The sequence below is a fragment of the Lontra canadensis genome, unplaced genomic scaffold, assembly GCF_010015895.1.
Source record: "Lontra canadensis isolate GAN:19392208 unplaced genomic scaffold, GSC_riverotter_1.0 scaffold85, whole genome shotgun sequence".
Lineage (NCBI taxonomy): Eukaryota > Metazoa > Chordata > Mammalia > Carnivora > Mustelidae > Lontra > Lontra canadensis.
Genome location: NW_022631079.1, coordinates 4,686,488 through 4,711,060, shown reverse-complemented (window position 1 = coordinate 4,711,060; position 24,573 = coordinate 4,686,488). Strand labels below are relative to the sequence as shown.

General features: G+C 38.1%; 1 protein-coding gene across 1 annotated transcript; it reads right to left on the bottom strand.

Moving 5' to 3' along the window:
- Positions 1 to 2,872: 2,872 nt before the first annotated feature.
- On the bottom strand, positions 2,873 to 23,798 carry LOC116882572 (zinc finger protein 33B-like). Its single transcript, XM_032883063.1, is given in 8 exon segments — positions 2,873 to 3,869; positions 3,871 to 4,333; positions 4,336 to 4,456; positions 4,458 to 6,094; positions 9,682 to 9,777; positions 10,084 to 10,210; positions 19,035 to 19,199; positions 23,244 to 23,798. Coding segments are annotated over 7 exon segments (2,568 nt in total). The 5' UTR covers positions 19,050 to 19,199; positions 23,244 to 23,798; the 3' UTR covers positions 2,873 to 3,760.
- Positions 23,799 to 24,573: the final 775 nt, after the last annotated feature.

Sequence of the window (24,573 nt, the reverse complement as noted above, 5' to 3'; positions counted from 1 at the left end):
ACACTAACACCTACCACCTAATCCTCGGACACCATTCACTTTTCACCCATTCTCCAAATCACTTCCTTTACAGCTGAATGATTTAATCCAGGATCACACGTTGTGATTTCATCTCTCTTCAGTCTTCAACCTGGAACACTTTCTCAGTTTTCTTGACTTGCATGAACTTGAGATGTTTGAAGATTACGAGCCACTTACTTTAAAGAGCGCACCTCACTGTGAGTTTGTTTGATGGTCCCTCCTGCTTAGACTCAGGTTAGACACTTTTGGCTGTATTCTCATTGTCTCCTATTAGATGGCACACAAATTCACTACTACTGAGTGACACCAAACGTATTATTCATGTTAATTTCAATCGCTTGACTAGGTTGGGCCCTCCGCCTTTTTCTACTGTAACCACACTGAGGCTTTACCGGCTGTCATGCTGGCCAACAATATTTGCTTGAGGGCTGCAAGGATGGAGGAGGGCAAAGGGACATGCTTCTTCCCATTTGTCTCCTGTGGGCTTCCCATCAGCATCCTGAGCCATCAGCACCTTAGCAATACTGTGTCATGCCAGTCAGACATAGAGTCTTCTGAGAGCAGCAGCTAAATTCAGTTTGTGGTTTTGGTAACACATGGATACTGGCGTCCTCATGCCCCATCAGAGAAACCGGTGCCAGGCAGCCAGCACTCTCTCCTCGGCCAGTATGGGCCCTAATCCCGTGAGGCCCCTGCTCTGGGCTCGGACCCCCACATCAGTGGAACAGGTTCCTTTCAGAGGCCTGCATTTCAGCTCTGAGGGATCCTCCCGTTCCATCTGACCAGTCTAGAGCTGGTAGCTGCTGCCTGCAGTTGCTACTTTAGTGATACACTTGACCTTTATTCTTCCCTTTCAGATTCCTGCCATCTTCATGATACTCAGTGTTCCCTTTTTACCCTTTCAGATCCCTAGTTAACAACTGTACATCAAGTTAACAATGCTATCATATCGTTTTTGTTCAAATCACTGCTATGGTTTCTGTTTTCTGACAACCCTGATATGTCTCATTGGAACTGAATCTCAGGAAGAGGAGAACTTTTGTTTTATTCACTGCTGTACAATGCCCTCTACTTAGTACGTGACTAATAAATACTGATCGAATCAACAAATGTTTGTATTTACAGTCACTAAAACCTTCTTCTCACTGTGGGTTGAGGATTCAGCTCTACTCTGTATGAAATACTCAATGTCCAAAATAGTATTGTTCATAATCATGAAAAATTAGAAACAAGAGGCCTTTCAACAGAATTAAGATATTTTAATAGAACGGAATATAAGACGCTAAAAAGTAGCCAGAGCTACATATGTAAACATGGATGTAACCCAAAACCATTTTTTTTTTTTTAAGATTTTATTTATTTGACAGACAGATCACAAGTAGGCAGAGAGGCAGGCAGAGAGAGGAGAAAGCAGGCTCCCTGTGGAGCACAGAGCCTGATGTGGGGCTAGATCCCAGGACCCTGGGATCATGACCTGAGCCGAAGGCAGAGGCTTTAACCCACTGAGCCACCCAGGTGCCCCCATTTTGCTGGTTTTAATAAAGGAATAGTGCTCAGGATAAGGCACAAAGTGTGACATGACAAAATGTTACTAGAACCACTGAAATTCACAATGAGTTTATACACAGCGGCAAAAAGCAGAGAGTGAAGAACAGTGAATTCATCAGTGTGGGGCAGTAGGGTGGTGTCCTATGGTTGGCCCATCCACACTGTGTACCACCAGTAGAATAATGGGGACAGGAATACAGGGCCTAGAAATGTAACAGCCACATCAAAGGGTACATCTGTATACAATAAAAATGTGGTTTCAAATCGGTGAAATAGGGGTGAATGAATCAAAAGGTGAAAGATCAATTGGCTATTCATTTGGAAAAAAACGAAGTTGGGGTTTTTAGTTTACACCATATTTAATCGACAACAGAAAGAGATCAGTAGATTATTCCACTTATTTTAAACATACTTGTTTCGTATGTTTTAAGGACAAACCTGACAAAACAGAAGGTTTTAATAAGAATTTTCTCGTACCAACTCAAGAAGCAGAAACACATTTCATACTGCAGGATGACAGACCATTTTATTTCTAATGTTCAAGTTCTAAACATAAATGCCTTTAGCTCTAATAACAGAAAACTCTGACCCTAACCGTTCAGTATCTGTGAGGTAGATATTATCATCTCCATTTTGCTGATGAGGAAATTGAGGCAGAGATTAAATCACTACATAGGTCACTCAAATAATAAGTGACACACAGAATGGCTTGTCTGAAAAGACCATGTATAACTGTAGCAGGAAATATGTAGCATTCTACTACACTAAATACAAATGCAGATAGTTCTTTGCTCACATAAAATTTGAACTTCACTCTTAAAACATAACACAAATATAAAGTGGGGAAAATTTCTTCAGTGGGCACTGCTTTCAATCTATACCGAACGTTCAAGACCAATGTTGAAAATTGATTCAGGTGTGTATTTTAAATGTGTACTGAATCACTGTATACATCAAGTAAATCTTGATTTTATCAGTCATTATTTGGCTTATTTACTAAAAGAACGTTTTGTTAACAATGCCTCCTGCACTGATTTACATGTGCCACCAGAAAGCAGAAAATATACACAACATGTAGTATTTCACGCATTCCACGTTTCTTTAAAAAATACATATTGTGGTATAAGTATGTGATGGGACAATACCAGTTGGTGTCAGAAAACATAGTGTATGTCACAAAAATTATTTAGGTAAGAGTGCATTGTTCCTACTGTAACTATTTTGGAACCTAAAACAAAAATCAAGCATACAGAATCTAGCCATTGAAGGGCACACTCATGTTTAAGCCTGATTAAGCTCAGAGGCTTACTATTCACCTAAACACATAATGCTGTTACTTTGTTTACATATATTATTCACATATATACTTAGTGCTATTACTTTATTCATATATACACTTAGTGCTGATGTTTACAAAGTGCTGCTATTTTATTCACATACACACTTAGTGCTGTTACTTTGATGTCTCAACTCACCTGTGCAGTCTCAAAGCCACATGTTGACCATTGTGGTCAAATAAATATCCCATGGTAGATTATTAATAAGATTATTTAGTACTGCATCCAAAACATTGCTTCTAGAACAAGATTATTTCTAGACAAGGATGTTTTCCTCACTTCCTAAACTGACAATTTTCCTTTGTTATGCATTCTCTGATAAATAAATTTTGAAGTGCTTTTCAAGTTATTAGCTTCTATTCTCAATTATATCATGGCCAATCAGAAGCAGATTGTGAAAATTCTCCTACATTCATTTCATTTTAGGGTGTCTCAATTTGTAAATTTCTGATTTACAAAATGCTTGACTTGTTCATCAAAGTTTATTAAGATGCAGAATACTGAGAGCAATTTCCCCCCTAATGAATTCTCTGACATACAGTGTTTCTCATGCCTTCATTAGATTCACAGGGTATATGAAATAAGGGATGGCTAGGATATACTATGACAACAAAAAGCCCTAAACATGTAATGTCTGAACAAATCTGAAATTTATTTCTGGTTCATGACAAGACTTACAAGGGATGTTAGAGAAGGCAGAACTCTGCCCAGGACCCTGGTTTCTTCAAACCTGTGAATCTATAATCTAATGACTAGCTCCCAAGTACCCTGAGGATGATCCCCATACCCTTTGATATGGAAAGAAAAATGGAAGTAGGAAAAATTTCAAACAGGCTTGGAATTTATGCCAGAGGTCACAAGGCCTCATGTGAATGGAAAGCCACAAAATCTTGACTAGTAGGTAACCACAAAGAAAAATGGGTATGAGGAAAAACCCAGCAAGTTTCTGCTACAGAGTTTCTACCCTAGGTGAATTCCTTGATGATTAGTAAGGGCTGATTTCCGGCCAAAAGTTTTTCCACATTCACAGCATTTATAAGGTTTCTCTCCTGAGTGAATTCTCAGATGGGTAGTGAGGGTAGATTTATGACGAAAACTCTTCCCACACTCATTACATTCAAAGGGTTTTTCTCCTGTGTGAGTTCTCTGATGATTAATAAGAGTTGACTTTGTAAGAAAAGATTTCTCACATTCAGGACACTGAAAGGGCTTCTCTCCTGTGTGAGTTCTCTGATGTACATTAATGGCTGACAGATGACGGTAAGTTTTACCACAGACATTACATCGAAAGGGTCTATCTCCTGTGTGAGTTCTCTGATGTTGAGTGAGGGCTGACTTCTGGCAGAAGGTTCTCCTACATTCATTACATTCATAGGGCTTTTCCCCTGTGTGAGTTCTCTCATGTCGAGTGAGGGATGATTTCTCATAAAAGGATTTCCCACATTCATTACATTTATAAGGTTTCTCTCCTGTGTGAATTCTCTGATGTGCGTTAACATCTGACTGCCGATAAAAAGTTTTACCACACTCATTACATTGAAAGGGCTTCTCTCCTGTGTGAGTTCTCTGATGAACATTAACTTCTGACTGCCGATAGAAAGTTTTACCACATTCATTACATCGAAAACGTTTCTCTCCTGTGTGAGTTCTCTGATGCACATTAACGTCTGACTGCCGATAGAAAGTTTTACCACATTCATTACATTGAAAGGGTTTCTGTCCTGTGTGAATCCTCTGATGTGCATTAACGTCGGACTGACGATAGAAAGTTTTACCACATTCCTTACATTGAAAGCGTTTCTCTCCTGTGTGAGTTCTCTGATGAACGTTAACATCCGACTGCCGATGGAAAGATTTACCACATTCATTACACTGAAAGGGTTTTTCTCCTGTGTGAGTTCTTTGATGTGCATGAACGTCTGATTGCCAATAAAAAGTCTTACCACATTCATTACATTGAAAGCGTTTCTCTCCTGTGTGAATTCTCTGATGTGCATTAACATCTGCCTGCCGATAGAAAGTTTTACCACATTTGCTACACTGAAAGGGTTTCTCTCCTGTGTGAATTCTCTGATGTAGCTTAATGTCTGACTGCCAATGGAAAGTCTTGCCACATTCATTACATTGAAAGCGTTTCTCTCCTTTGTGAATTCTCTGATGTACCTTAATGTCTGACTGGCGATGGAAGGTCTTACTGCATTCATTACGTTGGAAGTGCTTCTCTCCTGTATGAGTTCTCTGATGTTGAGTGAAGGCTGACTTCTTGCAGAAAGTTTTTCCACAATCATTGCATTCATGGGGTTTCCTCCCTGTGTTTGTTTCCTCATGTTGAGTAAGAGATGACTTCTTGCAAAAGGACTTCCCACATTCACTATAAAGTTTCTCCCCTATATGTGCTAACTGATGGTCTGTGAGGGGTGACTTATGACTCGTTTTCCCACATGAATTAAATTCATGGGGTTTCTCTCCTATGTGTGTTTTCTGATGCACTGTGAGGTTTGACTTGTAGTTGAATGTTTTCCCACATTCACTACATTTCAATAGACCCTCACATCTCTTTTTTTTCTGAACTTGAGTAAAATGTGACATCCTGCTAAAATTATTTTCAATTTGATTGCCTTTGCATTGTTTCATTTCAAAGGAAACCCCATGACATTTCAAGAGAGATGACTTCTCAGAGGTTTCTCCATGTCCATTATATTCACAGAGTTTCTCTCCTGTGTCAATTTGCCTGTGTGGAATTATTGTGGTCTTTTTTCCTAAGGATTTTCCACCATCATATTTTAAAGTCTTCTCTGAAGACTGAGTATTTACATGCTGAATAATACCATTCTTATGACCAAGGGCTTTCTCATATTGATTATTTTCATAAGAACCCTCTTGAGTATGAGGTTTTTCCTGCTTAATATCAAGTAAATGCTCATATACATTTAACATGTGAGGCTTTTTCCTTGAAAAATATCTATTACTACCAATTGATACTAAAATATTTTTCAAATTCATTCCATGTAAGTCATGTTTACAGGGTATTTTTCTTGAAGGAATAAAATCTGTACTTCTATTAGATGATTTCCTTAAAGCATAAACTTTCTCTGAGGTCACTTTTTTGTTGTTGAATAAAACGTGTGGCAAGTATTTGTCTTGGTTTTTCTGGATTCTCTCTGCTACGTAATAAGCTCTGCTGTCTTCTAGAAATGAAAATATTGAACAAACCGTAAGAATTTTACAGTTCTAATGGAACTGGATTAACATACAAATGTGCTTTTATATATTTGACTTTGGTTTCAGTAGTGTCTCAGGATCAAAGTGCCTCTTTCCCCACCTAGTTTGAGAAAACATGTGGAAAAAGGAAGAAAAGCTATTAACATGCAGACATATAATTATTCAGCACTTTATAAGTAAGACATTCAAAATGGACAAAAATGTAGATTTAAATTCAAGAAGCAGTGAAGATAGGATGAAAGATTCTACAGGAGTGACAGATCCAGGTAGGAGAAAAATCACAGGAAATAAGATGGGTCCAACTGAGCTGATGAAAAGTAATTGGAATAACAAGAAAAATGAGTAGGCAAAGATGTTCATGAAGGAAAATGTGACATTAAGGAGACAGAGTAGGTCTAATACGCTCCAACCTGTATTGTTTTAGTAATATCCAAACAAGTTCTCATGCTTCCAGTTAAATTTCCCTCCCACACAACACCAAGATAAATTTCTGAAAGCACCAAAGGCCTTATGTTCAAGGAGTCATCAGAGTGTACTCAAATTCCCTTCCCAACAGGAATGCCAATGTCCCAAAATGAAATACAAAATAATGACAAAATAAGTAATCTTGTGCCCACATAGATTCAATGTATCTCCCTATTTTGGCTTTGATATGCTCATATTGCTCTACTGTAGCCACTCAACAGGTGAACCTATGTTCACTTATTTTTCCTTAAAATAGCATTACCTATGCCAAAATACTAATATTTAATTTTCCTTTATCTTTCACATCTCACATTTGCATATTTCAGGTTTCTGCTTATTATCAAAACTTAAGGATCATATGTTTCCAAACAAATCTCATGAAATGAGTAACATTTATATTGATTTACCATTTAAAAAATATTGTCCACATTTGCTACCCACTGCAACAAATTCTATCCCAATCTAAAAAACCTCTGGCCTGACCCAAGTACCACATGACGACTGTTACAAGTCATCATTCTAGCAAACAAAATTTACACCTACTAAATTCACATCACATCTTCAAGCTGCCATCCTACAACTCCTCAATCAACATCCTCTCTTCTAGTTTAGTCAGTTCTTTGTCTTATTAAATTACTCATTCTTGACTATAAAGTTAAAGTGTGTTCTCTCACTCAGAGCCACGGCTAGGGTATAGGCTATCTACTATCTAGGAAAATGACATAATAATACCATTATTCCAACCCTTCAAGAATGCCTTTTCAAATCTTCATACTTTTAAAACTTTCAAACTTATATTTGTTCTAAATCTAAAAGTAGTTCCAATGTAGATGAGCTCTTTTTAACAGTCATAAATAGCACTGCTTTGTAATATACTGTATTTCTTGAATATACACATATTTAACATTCTAAAATCTAAAATCATCCAATATAATATACACATATTTAACTTTCTAAAATGCCTCTTATAATTGATCACAGATCTGTGCTCAGCAGGTCACACTACAATGAGCAAGGTATTTTTTACTTAGTGGTTCATCACATAATGATCTAGTTACAATCTATGGCTTCTTAGAGTTGAGAGAATGACAATTTTTTCTTAATTAAATGCTGAATTTAAAAAGTGTTTCATGCAATTTTATTCTCATTCTTCAGTCCAAAGGATGGCAAACTTTTCCTTAAAAGGCAAAACAGTACATCTTCTAGGTCTTGCAGGCCATACCTGCCTATCACAATATCAAACTCTGAGATTAGAGCATGAAACTGGCGAAAGCCCATATGTAAACGAAGGAGTATGGTTGTGTTGCAAAACCATTTTATTTACAAAAACATTTGGTAGATCTGTAGACCGTACTTTATAATCACTGCTCATAACAGGTGTTGTTAAGTCTGATTTTTAAAAAAATCTGAGTAATTTGAAATCAATAGACTTCAACCAGCTATGTGTATCAGCATTACCTGGAAAGATTTTCAAACACAAATCTTTAGACACTATGCCATTTTATACCTGATGAATCAGGAACTATATGTTCATGTAAGTAATCAGAGATTCCTTCACAATGTTTTCAGAATATGAAATTTTTCCTTTCCTTGATCATGTTAATCAAATGTTCATTTCAGATTATATACCAAAGTAAGAAAGAATAACACGATTGCCGTTCTCTTTGTTAGATCATACCCCAGGTGTGAAAAAAGGTATTATCAGGTAACAGATCATTTACTTTTGCTTCTTCTGAAAGACCCACTACATGCTGAGCATTGAGAGAAAGAAGACATCACACTGACTCAAACATTCAAAGTCTCTTCCTCCTTGGAAGCAGGTACACTTAACTTTTACTATAACGACATTCAATATAATAACAGTAAAAATAGAGTTCTACTTATATACTAAACAATATTCTGAGTAATTTTCATTTATTAATGCATTTAGTATCTAGTCAAGGAAAGCACACAGAGAAGAAAGGTGTGATATGGGAAAGCACACAGGATGCCTAAGTGACATTTAATGCGAGTGGATCAAATGATGTTTAGCATGAGTATAAGCAACCTAAAAATAAAACTGGAGCAGCCAAATAAGGTTAGAATACAGTTGTCAATAAAAGGTACATTAATTTAAATTTCATGAAATAAACAGGAGGAGCACAGATTTATTTTGTCACGCTACTGAAAAAAATAGATGTTCTAGGCAAACAAAAGCACAAAAACACCACCATCAACAACAAAAGAACTCTCACCAACTACAATTAGGAATGGGACAAAATAAAAGTATGAGGGAATATAGTTCTTACTGATATTGACATAAAGCAAGAACATGAAAACTATCAGAAATTTACAAAGAAAAAAATACTCAAAAATAAAAAAATATAAAAGAACAAGTTTGTCATGTATGCTTAATTTTTTTTTTTTTTAACCAACCTCTACTTTTATCAGACTACAACTAGGGAATGTTTTATTTCCTATTTCCTAGGATTTACTGAAGGTTTCCTTTTAGCATCATATACTTCCACTTATTTGCAAATGTTTTTTAAGCACTAAAACAGGTCTTTTCCCCATTTTCTTAAGATACCAACAGAAGTACAACTGTAAAATTAAGGCTGTAATTTTCTTACATTAATCTGGTAAATATGAATTTGTAATCCTATTAATTTATAGGTAATTTTTAAAAATAGTACCAAGTACTAGAATACAACATGTAACACTGAAACAGTGTTTCCTCCCTTCTCAAGAACCAAATTTTAGTAGATTTTCTCACTTTTCTTAGTTTTACCTTTGTGCTATTAAACACAATAAAGCCAGTATTACTTGCTTATCTGCATAAATGATATCCTTGGACCACTAGCTTTGAATAATCAGAAAACCAGTTTACATTCTTCTGTAGCATTACCCTTTTCTCTTCCAATTTTAGCACATATATATGTATGTATATTACATATAATACATATTTTACATTTCTCTACTTCTAAAGTAGGTGCCACTAGGAAGAGATTCTTAGAAAACATTTTAAATAATGTCTAACTCCTAAACTGACTGCCTAGATTATAATATCCCCTCGCTTCCTCACTAACCTTTCTGGTACTCACTAACTCACCTGGGTAGTTCTGGTATAGAAATTCTTCCTCTAATATCCATGGCTCCTTTCCTTCTTCCAACTTGAAGATCACCTCTGGCTTTTTAATGGGATACCCTATAAAAGGAAAAATGACACAGAATTTGGACATGGGATACAGCAATTCTTCTTCTTCTTCTTTTTTTTAAATAGCAATTCTAAAGGAGAGAGAAGACAGACTTTCTGGAGCTGCACCTTGATGAGGCTTATTTAAACATTTATGGGATGTGAGCATACAAAAATTCTTCCTTGTGCTCAAAAGAGATTAACAACCGCAGATCCTGAAGCAAAAGTCTCAACCACATAAACTATAAAAGACCAAACGTTTTGTTATCTAAGAAATGAAGTGCATTTTATACAAAATTTGACATGAAAACTGCTTACCCACTGAGACAAAGTTGTGGTAGTTCTCCAGCATCACATCCCTGTATAGGGTCCTCTGAGCAGGGTCCAGATGCTGCCACTCTTCCTGGGAAAAGTCCACAGTCACATCTCCAAAGGACAGTGACCCCTGGAAGAGCACATTTCTGTTCAGTCTGAAGTCATCAGAATTGGGGTGGCACAGGAAGGAAATTTGGAAACAAATTCTTCCCAGGTTCACTGTTGAGAATTGATGTTACAATATGCCTATTACATACATTACCTTGTATTAGGTTTTGTAGAAGTAAAAAAGAAAAGCAAAGTAAAAGTAAAAATTATGCTTATTTTAATTTGTTAATGCTCTATGCCTTGAAATGTGAATTTTTTAAAGATTTTTTAAATTTATTTATTTGACAGACAGAGATCACAAGCAGGAAGAGAGGCAGGTAGAGAGAGAAGGAGGGGAAGCAGGATCTCTGCTGAGCAGAGAGCCCGATGTGGGGCTCGATCCCAGGACCCTGGGATCATGACCTGAGCCGAAGGCAGAGGCTTTAACCCACTGAGCCACCCAGGCGCCCCTTGAAATGTGAATATTAACAAGAATAAAACACTGTTCTTATTCTCTAGAAAGTTAAATACTACACAAAAACACAACACACTCCAAAACTAAAAATAAGGTATTACTAGAACATATTAGCATACATAAAAAAGCAAAGGAAAGAAAATGTAAAATGTATATTAGAGTCAGAAAAGAAAAAAAAATAACTATTTTGTATCACAACTTGTGCTTAATTAAAGAGTTAAAGCTGTAGGGCCTGAAATGTGATGGATAAATGTTCTTTATGACTATGAGGCAACACAACATACACTGAAGGCATTAAAAACACGTGGGTTGACTTTGCTTCTGTTCCAGGATGCATAAAGCAAGGAAGAAAATCACTTTTTCTCCTACAATGAAAATGAGTCAGACTAATTTCAAATTCACAATTTTTTTCCCTTACAGGGGAAGCATGATTACAAAGCACCCAAGCACCCCAAATCTAGGAAGACACAATAGGCACAGGAAGAGATAAAATGTCTATTTTTACCTACCTGAGTTGGACCACAGGTAAGAAGTCAACCAGAATAGAGGGAATTTAATTAATGAAAACAGAGTGTGAGCTGACACAACAATGAGAAACCCCTTCGGACCACAGACATGGAGAAGACTTGCGCCTTTTTACAAGCATTTTTTTTTTCTTTTCTTTCTTCCTTTCCTTTTTCTTTTCTTCTTCCTTTTTTTTTAAGGTTTACTGATTTATTTTAGAGAGAGGAGGGGTAGGGGGAGAATGAGTCTCAAGCACATTCTACACTGAGCAGAGCTCCCTGCAGGGCCCAAAGTCCTGACCCTGAGATTAAGACCTGAGCCAAAACCAAGAGTAGGATGCTCAACTGACCATGCTACCCAGATGCCCATTTATAGGCTTTTTCTCTGTGAACCCCACTGGGCACTTACTCTATTCCTGGGGAAGAGCAGGGTTATGCACTTAGTCGACAACTACAGCTGGATGGGTGGTGGGGGCCAAGAGAACCAAAAAGGCCACATCCCCATGACCTAAGGACAGGGCTGACTTAACACTGAGGCCACAATGGAGTAAGAGAACATATTCTGCCCATAACTTCTCACCACCAAGCTAACAAGCTTGGAATAACAAAAGGACCAGTAGAATATTGCTGACAGAAAGACAAGAGATAAATAAAAGCATGTAAAGAGACCCTCTCTGAGATACACAGCAAGGAGAACCCTTAAAACTCAAATGAACAGACAGAGCTCTGATAAATGAACCTGTATCCTAAACACAAGGTAACTCTATAGAAAGTGAAAGCCTATTCCGCCCTGAGAGTAGTAACAGAAAATTAATTCTCAAATTCTGCCCAACTCCTAACTAGTTAAACTCGAACCCATGGACTAAAGGCCTCACAGGGAATTGCCACTTCTAGCAATAAAATCCTGTTATCCCAGTTTAGAGTCTGACCCAAGACATATACACTTCAACAAAAAATTACAAAGCATATGAAAAGGAAAGAAACTAATAAAATACTACAAAGATATAAAGTAACCATCAGAAATAGATATTACATAGATGTTGAAACCATCTAACAGGGTTTTAAGTAATTATAACTTTATGTTAAAGACTCTAATGTATGTTAAAACTCAAAAGGTATAGGACATGCAAAATCAAATGGATAATTTCAGCAGAGAGAACCAAATGGAAATCTAGAAATGGGAACACAGTAAGAGATGAAAAACAACCACAATGGGACAAAACTAGAAGTCAATTACAAGAAAAAAACTAGAAGAAATACAAATATGTAGAAATCTAAATCTAAACCTAAATAACATGTTCCTCAAAAATGAATGGGCCAATGAAGAAATCAAAGAGAAAATCAAGAAATATCTGGAGAGAAGTGAAAAGAAAATGAAAACATAACAGTCTTAGAGATGGAACAAAAGCAGTACTAAAGGAAATTTACAGTGCTTAGACCTACATCAAAAACAAGAAATAACTCAAATACATGATCTAACCTTACACCAAAAGGAACTAGAAAAACAAAAAACAAAACCCAAAGTTAGCACAAAGAAATAAATAATAGAGGTTCCTGGGTGGTTCAGTCAGTTAAGTGTCTGAGTCTTGACTGCAGCTCAGGTAGTGAGCCCTGTGCTGGGTTTTGCATTCAGCAAGAAGTCTACTTCAGATTCTCTCTCTGTGTGTCCCTCTGCACCTCCCTCCCCCTTTGCAGTCTCTCTAAAATAAATAAATAAATAAATCTAAAAAGAGAGAGAGAGAGAGAGAAGGAAATAATAGAGATCAGAAAGAAATGAATGAAACAGAGAAGACAAAAGAAAGAACAAAGAAAAGATCAATGAGGCTAAGGGCTGGCCCTCCAAGAAGATAAACAAAATTGATAAAACTTTAGCCAGATTAATCAAGAAAAAAAGTGAGAGGACACAAACATATAAAATTAGAAATGAGAGAGGAGGGACGCCTGGGTGGCTCAGTTGGTTAAGCAGCTGCCTTCGGCTCAGGTCATGATCCCAGCGTCCTGGGATCGAGTCCCGCATCGGGCTCCTTGCTCCGTGGGGAGCCTGCTTCACCCTCTGACTCTGCCTGCCACTCTCTCTGCCTGTGCTCGCTCTCGCTCTCGCGCTCTCTCTCTCTGACAAATAAAAAAAAAGAAAAAAAAAAAAGAAATGAGAGAGGATGAGTTAAAATTGACACCATGTTAAGTACAAAGGACTGTTAAGAGATTATGATAAAAAAAAATTACATTGGAAAACTAGAAAAAAATAGACAATCTAGAAAAAAATGGATAAATTCCTAGAACATACAGTCTCTTTTGAGACTGAATCATGAAGAAATAGAAAAATCTGGGGAAAAAAACACAATTATTAGAAATAAAATTGAACTGGTAATAAGAAAACTCCCAACAAAAAAAATGTCTAGGGGCACCTGGGTGGCTCAGTGGGTTAAGCCGCTGCCTTCGGCTCAGGTCATGGTCTCGGGGTCCTGGGATCGAGCCCCACATCGGGCTCTCTGCTCCGCAGGGAGCCTGCTTCCGCCTCACTCTCTGCCTGCTCCTCTGCCTACTTGTGATCTCTCTCTCTCTCTGTCAAATAAATAAATAAAATATTAAAAAAAAAAATGTCTAGGACCCAGTGGTTTTGCAGGTGAATTCTATCAAGGATTTAAAGAGTTAATACCTATCATTTTTAAACTATTTCAGAACACAGAAGAGGAAGGAATGCTTCTTAACTTATTCTATGAAATCAGCATTATTCTCACAGGAAACCTGAAGTCACTACAAAAGAAAATTATATACCAATATCCCTCAGGAAGACAGATGCAAAAATCCTCAATAAAATATTAGCCAACCAAATCCAACATACATTAAAAAAACCATTCGCCAGGATCAAGTGGGATTTATTCCAGCAATGGAAGGATGGTTCAATACACACAAATCAATCAATGTCATATTCAGTGGTAAAAAGCTGAAACCTGTTCCCCAAGATCAGGAACATTCAAGGATATCCACTCTTAACCACTTTTATTCAACATAGTATTGGCATTCTTAGCCATGGCAATCAGACAAGAAAAAGAAATAAAAGGCATCTGAGTTGATAAGGTCCAAGTAAAACTATATTTCAAATGATATCATACTATATATAGAAAAAACTAAAGACTCCACCAAAAAAATATTAGGCCTAATAAATGAATTCAGTAAAGTTGTAGGATACAAAATCGATATACAGAAATCTGTTCTGTTTCTATACCCTAATAAAAAAGAGCAGAAAAAGACATTTTTAAAATACTGTTTACAACTGTATCAAAAAGAGTAAAATACCTAGAAATAAATTTAACTTAAAATGTAAAAGAGTAATATTCTAAAAATTTAAGACATTAATGAAATACTGAAGGCAACACAAATAAATTCAAAGTATACTATCCTCATAGACTGGGAGAAGCAATATTGCTAAAATTAAAATGTCCCTATTACACAAAGCAATCTATAGATTGAAGTCTACAGATCTGCAATCCCTATCAAAATACCAAGAGTATTTCAGAAATACCAAGAGTATTTCAGAACAAAAACATCCTAAAATTTGTATGGAACCATGAAAGACCTCAAATAGCCAAAACAATACTGTGAAAGAACAAAGCTTGAGGTATCACAATCCTAAATTTCCAGAAATACTACAAAGTTACAATAATGAAAACAGTAGGATACTGTTGCAGAAATACATCCATAGGTCAATGGAACAGAACTGTGAGTCCAGAAAAAAAATACACATAAAGAGAGGGAGAGAGAACAACAATTAATCAATGACAATGGAGGCAAGAATATACAATGGAGAAAAGACACTCTCTTCAATAAATGGTGCTGGGAAAACTGGACAGCTAAATGCATAAGCATGAAATTGGGCCACTTTCTTACACTACAGACAAAAATAATCTCAAAATAGATTTAAGACCTAAATGTAAAATTTGAAACCATAAAACTCTGAAAAGAAAATACAGGTAGTAATCTCTTGGATATCAACCTTTGTAATACTTTTCTGAATCAGTCTCCTCGTACAAGGGAAACAAAGGCAAAAATAAATAGGAATATATCACACTGAAAAGCTTCCGCACAATGAATGAAACCATCAGCAAGATGAAAAGGAAATCTAATGAATGGGAGAAAATATCTGCAATGACATGTCTGAGAAGGGGTTAATATCCAAAATATATAAAGCATTCACACAAACATAAAAAAAAAACAACAACCCAAATAACCCAATTAAAAAGTGGGCAGAATGGTGGAAAATTAGGTATTTCTCCCACCAAGGTAAATAGTATGGAGGGGCCCCCCAAAATTAATATATCAATATACTATTAACATATTATATTAAATTAATATATTAATATGAACCAGTAATTCCACTACTGGGTATTCATACAAAGAAAACAAAATTACTAATTCAAAGATATATGCATCCCTGTATTTATTTACAATAGCCCAGATATGGTAGCAGCAATAGTGTCCACTGACAGACTAATGGATAAAGATAGAGATTAGTGGATAAAAATGGATAAGGTTGAATGTAATATTATTCAGCCATGAAAAAGAATTGGAGCTTGCCATTTGTGACATGGATGAACCTAGAGGGTATTATGTTAAGTGAAACCAGACAAAGACAAATCCATATAATTTCACTTATGTTTCACTTACATTTAGAATCTGAAAAATAAAACAAATGAGCGAACAATAGCAAAAGAGAAACAGAATCGGGGCGCCTGGGTGGCTCAGTGGGTTAAACCCTCTGCCTTCGGCTCAGGTCATGATCCCAGGGTCCTAGGATCGAACCCCACATCAGGCTCGCTGCTTGTTGGGGAGCCTGCTTCCCCCTTTCTCTCTCTCTGCCTCTCTGCCTAGTTGATTTCTGTCTGTCAAATAAATAAATAAAATCTTAAAAAAAAAAAAAAAAGAGAAACAGACTCATAACGAGAGAGAGAAACAGACCCATAAACACAGAACTAACTGGTGGTTGCAAATAGCACAGGGGAGGGGAAGTGGGAGATTAGTGAAGCAGATTAAGAAGTACAAACTTCCCCACTGTAACATAAATAAGTCATGAGGATGAAAAGTACAGCCTATGAAATATACTCAAAAATACTGTAATTTACTTACAATGATGAGCATTTCATGTTATATAATAGGTCACTCTGTTTTTCATCTAAAACTAATTTAATATGTCAACAATACTATATTAAAAGTTAAAACAATTTCAAAACTAAAAAATAAAAACAAACACCCCCTCCAAAATAACTTCAACCAAGAATTATTTATTGAAAACATCTTCAAAAATGAAGAAACAGGGGCGCATTGGTGGCTCAGTCAGTTAAGCATCTGCTTTCGGCTCAGGTCATGATCTTGGGGTCCTGGGATCAAGCTCCATGCCCGGCTCCCTGCTGAGCAGGGAGCCTGCTTCTCCCTCTCCTTCTGCCCTTCCCCTTGCTTGTACTCTCACTCTCTGTCAGATACATAAATAAAATCTTAAAAAAAAAAAAAGAAGAAGAAGAAATAATGCCTTCCCAGAAAAACAAAAATTTAAGCAGTTCTTTATCAGCAGAACTACTCTGCAAGAAATATTAATGGAATATGGTGCCAATGAAACTTGAATCTACACATAAAAATGAAGAGTAATAGAAATAGAATAAAAAAGGAAAATTTAAGTTAATTCCTTCCGTCCCAATTTTTAAGTGTTCTAAAGCAAAGGTTAGAAATTTTTTTCTGTAATGAACTAAATAGTAAACACTGTATTGTGAGGGTAGCCCCAGACAATACATAGAAGAAAGCATGAGGCTGTGTTCCCAGGAAACTTAATTTGTAAAAGCAGATAGGGCGCTGAATTTCACCCATGGGCTTCAGGTTGCCAATCCTTATTCTAAAAGATAACTGTAGGGGCGCCTGGGTGGCTCAGTGGGTAAAGCCTCTGCCTTCGGCTCAGGTCATGATCCCAGGGTTCTGGGATCAAGCCCCACATCAGGCTCTCTGCTCAGCAGGGAGCCTGCTTCCCTTCTTCTCTCTCTGCCTGCTGCTCTGCCTAGTTGTGATCTCTTGTCTGTCAAATAAATAAATAAATAAAATCTTAAAAAAAAATAAAAATAAAAGATAACTGTCTAAAGCATAAATAGTAGTATTGTATTATGTGTATATAGCACATGTTAACATAAAATGTATGGTGCAAGAACACAAAGGACAGGAAAGAAGAATTGGGAATATACTGTTATAAAGTTGTTATACTATAACATCATGTGGTTTAATATTTGAAGGGAGGCTCTGATTAATTAAAAATAGCTATTATAAGTCTTTCACTAACTATTTTAAAAGTAAAAAAGAAAGGTATAAATAATAAGTCAAGGAATGCCTAGGTGGCTCAGGTGATTAAGCATCTGCCTTTAGCTCAGGTTTAGGTCATGATCCCAGTGTCCTGGGATCAAGCCCCATATCGGGCTCTCTGCTCATCAGGGAGCTTGCTTCTCCCTCTCCCTCTGCCTGCTGCTCCCCATGCCTGTGTGTGTGCACTCTCTGTCAAATAAATAAAATCTTCAAATCAAATAAGACAATAGCAATGATAAAATGGAGCAACAAAACAAATTCAAAAGAAAAAAGATAGAATAGAACAAATAGAAAAATAGCTAGCAAAATGGAAAAATTTAATCACCATATCAATAACCAATTTTTAAACAGAGTGTTCTAATCAAACCAGACAGATCATCAGATGGGGTTAAAAAACAGGACCAGTTATATACTGCCTATAAGAAATCCACTTTAATTATAAAAATACATAAGTTAAAAGAAGAAGGGTAAGGAAATATAACACAAACAATAATCCAAAGAAAGCTGGAGTTGCTGCATTAATATCAGACAGAATAGACTACATATTAGGAGATATTATTAGGCACATTCAATTCACATTATATTAATGACAAATGGTCAATTTTCCAAGATAAAATTAAATGTACATGTACCTAACAAAGCAGCTTCAAAATTTAAGAGGTAAAAACTGATAGGACTGAAAGGGAAAACAGACAAAAATTAATACAGTTGGATGGGACGTCTGGGTGGCTCAGTGGCTTAAGCCTCTGCCTTCAGCTCAGGTCATGATCTCAGGGTCCTGGGATCGAGCCCAGCATCAGGTTCTCTACTTAGCAGGGAGCCTGCTTCCCCCCGACTCTCTGCCTGCCTCTTTGCCTACCTGTGATCTCTGTCTGTCAAATAAATAAATAAAATCTTTTAAAAAAATTAATACAGTTGGACACTTCAATATTTCTCTCAGTAATCAATAGAAGAAGATAACTGAAAAGAATACAGAAGTCCTAAACAAACCATCCCTGAACTAAACCCAAGTGACATCTGTAGAACATGCCACCCCACAATTTCAGGAAAATCTTTCTGTCTCATTAAGAATCATTACCGTTTGGGGAGGCTGGGAGTCTCAGTTGTCAAGATGTCAAGCATCTGCCTTCAGCTCAGGTCATGATCCCAGGGTCCTGGGATTGAGTCCCATGTTGGGCTCCCTACTCAGCAGGAAGCCTGCTTCTCCCTCTCCCACTCCCCTGCTTGTGTTCCCTCTCTCACTGTGTGTCTCTCTGTCAAATAAATAAATAAAATCTTTAAAAAAAAATCATTATGGGTTATTCTCACTTTCACTGCACTTCCTGTAATAATGTTTGCTATCGCTATCAGAGACAAATGTATAGCTCAGCACTGACAACTTCAATTTTAAGTACTTGAAGGTCATCACCACAACAGCCCCTCAGCCCTGCTACTCCATATTTCTCCCAAAGTTGACATTTATCTATTTCCACATTTACATTTTAAAGGTTGTATCTTATTCATAAGAGCTAATGTAAAAGAAAGTAGGAACTAAAAAACAAAAAACCACTCACCTGGGGTTTGTTCATTTTCTGCTTTTCTTAAAGAAGCATGAAGACACGTGAAGATACAACTGAGAAATAATAGAACAGAGATGAGTCATAAATGATCCTGCCTCCCCTCCAGCTCCTTGCCTACAGATACTCTTCATACCAGCAGGTAAAATGTCCTGTTCGTTCCTAAAGAGAGGGAATGGACACACAGACGTAATACCAATTGATTCAAATACTTATGAGCAGCCTCTCAAAAAAACCAAACCAAACCAAAACAAAAAACAACTGAAAAAAACCCCAAAATAAAATAAAAAGCCACCCCAAATCCCCCCCGCCAAAACCCTCAACTTTTAGTTGCCAATTTCAGATGCATAAATACTGCTGCCATGACCAATTCCAGACTACCAACATAATGTCACCGAGCACAGCCGGGAAGAAGTGTGCAATAGCATACCATTATATAGGATTTTTACCATACTGAGAGATAAATAGTCTCAAGAACACAGAATCCAGTGAAAAGAAGGAAATTACTTAGGCAGTCATGAGTTTTTAGTATGATCACAGCCATGAGGAGCTTAAGCAAACAGCTACTAAATGTAATGCAGTATCCTAGAAAGGAACCCAGAACAGAAAAAAGAACATTACAGAAAAACTGAGGAAATATGAAAACGTATGCACTCTACTGGTTCATTAATTGGGACAAACATACCATACTACTTTTAAATGTTAAAAATAGAGGAAATTAATGTAGCGTCTATGGAGTTGTAACTGGGTGAACTGGTTAGGGTTAGGGTTAGAGAAGACCCTGGGTTAAGGGGCTTCAACCACGCCCGCCCATCCCAACGATGTCCTCAAAGGTTCCTGGTCTCAGCCATGAGGAAGAACTCAAGGCCAGACACAACAGAGAGAGGAAGTTTATTATTTTAAAGTGAAACTATACTCTCAAGATTTGAGAACAAGAGAGAGCGAGCGTGCTCAAGAAGTGTGGGTGTTGGGAGTCTGGGTTTCTCTTTTATGACAGTTGTTAACTAGGGACTAGAATATTCATTATGTGAGGTGGGGATTTCCTAGAAGCAAGGTTTTCCTCTCCTTCTTATTTGGTCAGGAGTCTCCTGTCATGGCACCCACCTTCACAGACCTATCTTGATTGAATCCAGCTTTCTTGTAGCTTTGTTTTGGAGTGATTCCCGCTCAGGCCCCCGACTTTGCCTGTGACTTCTTTGTGGATGGCCTCCCAGCCTCCTGTTAGAACCCGGCTAATTGCCTCTAACAGAATCTCTGCATTATATTGATCTTGAGTCTATAAATCTAGAAACTGTTCTAAAACAATTACTTAAATTCATCAAAGGAAAATGTAAAGAATATCCACTTAATACAAAACAAGGCAGTAAGGGGACAAACAAAAGAACAAAAAAGACATGAAATACACAAGGAAAGTACAGCAAAATGGTGGGCATAAATATAACCAAGTCAGTAATAACATTAAATATAAAGGGTTAAACATGACAGTTAGATGTCTGATGTGGTGGTGTCTCCAACTAGATCCCAAGACCTAACCTCCACAGCCTACCTGCTTGTACCCACCTCTGTCATATTTGTCCTTTAGCTCTTCTTTCTGCTTATCTCTTAACTTAGACAAATTGAAACTGAAACCACCCTTCAGGCCACTGCCCTGATGAAACCTCCAGCCAGCCCAGACCACCCAGACCAGTTGGAGCTTAACCTCCTACTCTCACCTGTGCAGATGCACCGTGGAACAACCTCTGGAATGATCAACAGCCACCTCTATCTCATTGTAATACTAAAATCTCTGCCCAAAAAGGAGCACCGGTCTCACTTATTAATATACACTCTATGTATAAGCATGTTTCCTTAAGACATAAGCTTGACCTTATGCTCACCTCTACATACAATGACAAGGTTTCCCTATCTAAATATTCATACTAACCCTAAACAAAAGAACCATCCACCCTTGATAGGAGAGTCAGGGCTTTGGAAGTTCCCCACAATCTCCTTACTTGCTTCAAATAAATTTTACTTTGTGTAACAACCCCACCTGATGTAGTTCTAGGACACACCAAGGAGCAATTTGCTCACAAATCTGGCAACCCAGATGGGACTGTTCTCCCTCTGAGGTTCTGCCCTCTGGTTACCTGGTTTTCAAAGGATAGAGCAGTGAGAACCGTCAGTCCTTCTGGGCTAACCCATTCAATTAGCCAGGACTGGGAGATGGGAATCCTTGGAGTGGGGGCTCTCCTTTCTTGGGGCTTATGCTGCTGGGCTCCCTTAAAGAGACTGTGGCCATTCCAAGCCTCTTGCTGAGAATCTCTCCACAGAACTAAATGGTGCCAATCCTATGGCACTACTCTAAGAGTATTTTCTTTGAGTTGTCTCACAAAGTCTAGCAGGTCGACAGTCAGTTAAGAACAGGGCCTCTCCGATCAACACTGCAGGGGATTAAACGCTCTTTATAGTCGAGTCCAGACATCCCTGGTGGCAAAGGATAACACAAACTGGCCATTCAGAGGCTGAATGCTTTAGCCTGGCAGATGAGAAGTGGCCCAAACGAGACTAGTCTAGAATCAGCAAGTGGCCCAAACGAGACTAGTCTAGAATCAGCAAGGGTGAAGGATATCTCCATCTTACTGTTTGACCTGTTAACATTTGTTGGGGACATCTGACACTGTTCCTGGTTTGTTTTTCCTCTTAAAAAGAGAGGTGTGCTTTGAGTCACTGAATCTAAACCAGATTCTCCCTGAGCCATTCCCCAAATAAATCCTTCAGGACTAGGTGGACGTTGAGGGGCTGGAAGAGGGGCAGCCTATGCACCAGGCCACTGCTCCTCAAGGCACAACTACCCAGACCCAGCTGGATTACCTTAGCATTAACCCATTCTCCTTGTGGGCTTGGTTTTAAGTCAAACGAGTCTCATATGTATTGTGGGTAAGGTTTACCGCACCTTTGTCACCAATAACACTGAAAGTTACCTTGAGAGAGGGTGAGAGGAGACCCTAAGAAGGAATTCCAGATTATGGGAGGGACAATTCCACCTGAAGGAAAGCCTCCGTTGGGCTGTAGCCTCCAGAAATGGAAAGTATTTGACTACCTTCCTTTAATCCTAAAACAGATGACTTTCCTCCTTAACACAGCCTGGCCACAATAATAGACTCTAGAGGATGAAGAGAAGTGGCCAGAAAATGGGACTTTAAATTTTACTACGACACTACAGTTGAGCTTATTTTATAAAAGAGAAAGAAAAATGGGAAGAGATTCCATACGGTCAGTGCTTTATGGCATTATATCAAAACGAGTGGTTGCAAAGGAAGTTTAAGATTTGTGAAATGAAGGTAGAACTGAAAACCCTAAAAATGCGTCCTGTACTCTCGGGGTCAGCTAATCTTTGTCTCCATCTCCATCTCCTCCTCCAAACCACTGGATTGTAATAAGCCTCCGCCTCATTTCTCTGCTACTTGGGCCTCAGCTATCCCAGCTTCATGAGTACCAGGCTCTAATCCTTTGCAAACACTTCCAAAGCCTTGCCCGATGTCTCCGGCACCCTTTCATCAGACAGCACTACCAGATTAGTGACTTATTTTAAGCCAAGGATGGGAATGTTGCCATTGAGATGGGTACCTGATGGAGATGGGTGTCTCGCTAATGTGCATGTCCCATTTTTTACCTCAGACCTGTATAACTGTAAGGCACACACTAAAGGGTTATTATGGGCTGACCTGATTGATTTATACATTTAATAGAGGATATCTTTTCTACTCACAACCCATCTGGGAAGATATGCAAGTTTTGCTCACCACTCTCAATGGCAGAAGAAAAGTTTACTGTGTTAGCAGAGGCCAGACAGGAAGCTGATAAAAAAAATTCAGCCAGGATCAAGTTCTCAGAGACCAAATGAGGCAGTGCTAAGAACAGACCCTGAGGGGGATCCCAACTCCCACAACAAGAGAGAACATTTTGGCCATTATTGAGGGCTTCTTTTAAAAGCTATGAAGGAGGTAAGTAGATCTCCTGGTCCAAATTATGGGACATTCAACAAAGGACAGATGAGAATCCATCAGCCTTTTTGGAAAGGCTACAAAATTGCCTCAGACGAAATACAAACTGGGACCCTGAGGTTCAGGGTAGTTGAATGGCCCTTAACAACCTATTTCCTATCTCAAACTGTTCCCGACAGCCAAAGAAAACTCCAAAATTGGCATAAGTGTGGATACTAACCCTGCTCAGCTTCCAGAACTAGCTTTCAAGGTGTTCCATAACTGGATGTGATGGAGGATGTAAAAGAAGACCAGAAGATGAGAAGGCAAGTTGCTCTTTCGGTGGGAGCTCTCCAGCCTACACGAAGTAACCTGGGTGAGGAAAAGATGATACCCGTGAGTGCGTGCCCCAAGCCCCCTCCATGGGACCAAGAGACCACCAACAAAGTTGGGGTCCAATCAATGTGCACACTGTAACCAGGAAGAGCACTGGAAACAGGACTGCCCAAACCACTCCCGGAACAGAAAGAAGGGCAAAGCGCAATCATTTCGGCTGTCCCTCACTGAAGATGAGATATGATAGGGCCACAAGGCTCCCCAACTGGTCTTGGACCATTAGATTCTCATCTCCCACAAGAAGCCCTGAGTAACCTGGGCAGTGGAGGGAAGTTGTTTGAGTTTTGACTTGATACCGGAGTTACTTTCTCTGTACTCAACACCCAGAAGGGTAGCCTTTCTAACAAAAATTGTAATATGAAAGGAATCTCAGGAAAAGGAGACATGAAAAGGTTTCTGGATCCTTGATTTGTGAAATAGGGTCAAAGCTCTTAAAACACTCTTTCTGATATGTGCCAGAATGCCTCATATTCTTTTAGGATGAGATACTTTAGACAAATTAGGGGTCACAGTAGGTTCAGAATAGGACAAATTAGAAATTCAAGTTCCTAGGTACCAAGGAACTGAACTCATGTTATTATCACAAAATATCCTAATATTTAAAAGAGAAAATTCCCCCCAAAATATCATAAGGCAAGTCAACCCGAAAGTCCGGGTGTGAGGGCAGGCGGGGGCATGCCATTAACAACACATTTGTAAAAGTGAAATTGAAACAGACTGCTAGCCCCAGATGCTATACAAAGGATCCACCCAGTAATTAACAGGCTCTTAAAATGGGGGTTGATTAGTCATGTAGATCCTCATGTAACACCCCAATTTTACCTATTAAAAAGCTGGGAAGTGAGGAATACAGATTTATTCAAGGCCTCAGAGCTATTAATGAAGCTGCTTGAAACATACAATCTGTAATACCCAATCCCTTTACTCTACTGACCAACTTACTGAGTAATAGTAAATATTACATTGTGTAAGAGCAAAAGGATACCTTTTCTGCATCCCACTAGATCCTGAATTCCAAGTACTATCTGCTTGAGCAGGAAGATCCTCTCTCCCACCAAACACAACAGTACTGCTGGACTGTTTTACTTCAGAGTTTCAAAAACTTCCCCTGTCATCTCTGGGGAAATTCTGGGATGAGATTTAAGAGAATTAAGTTTAGAAAAATAGCACTGTTA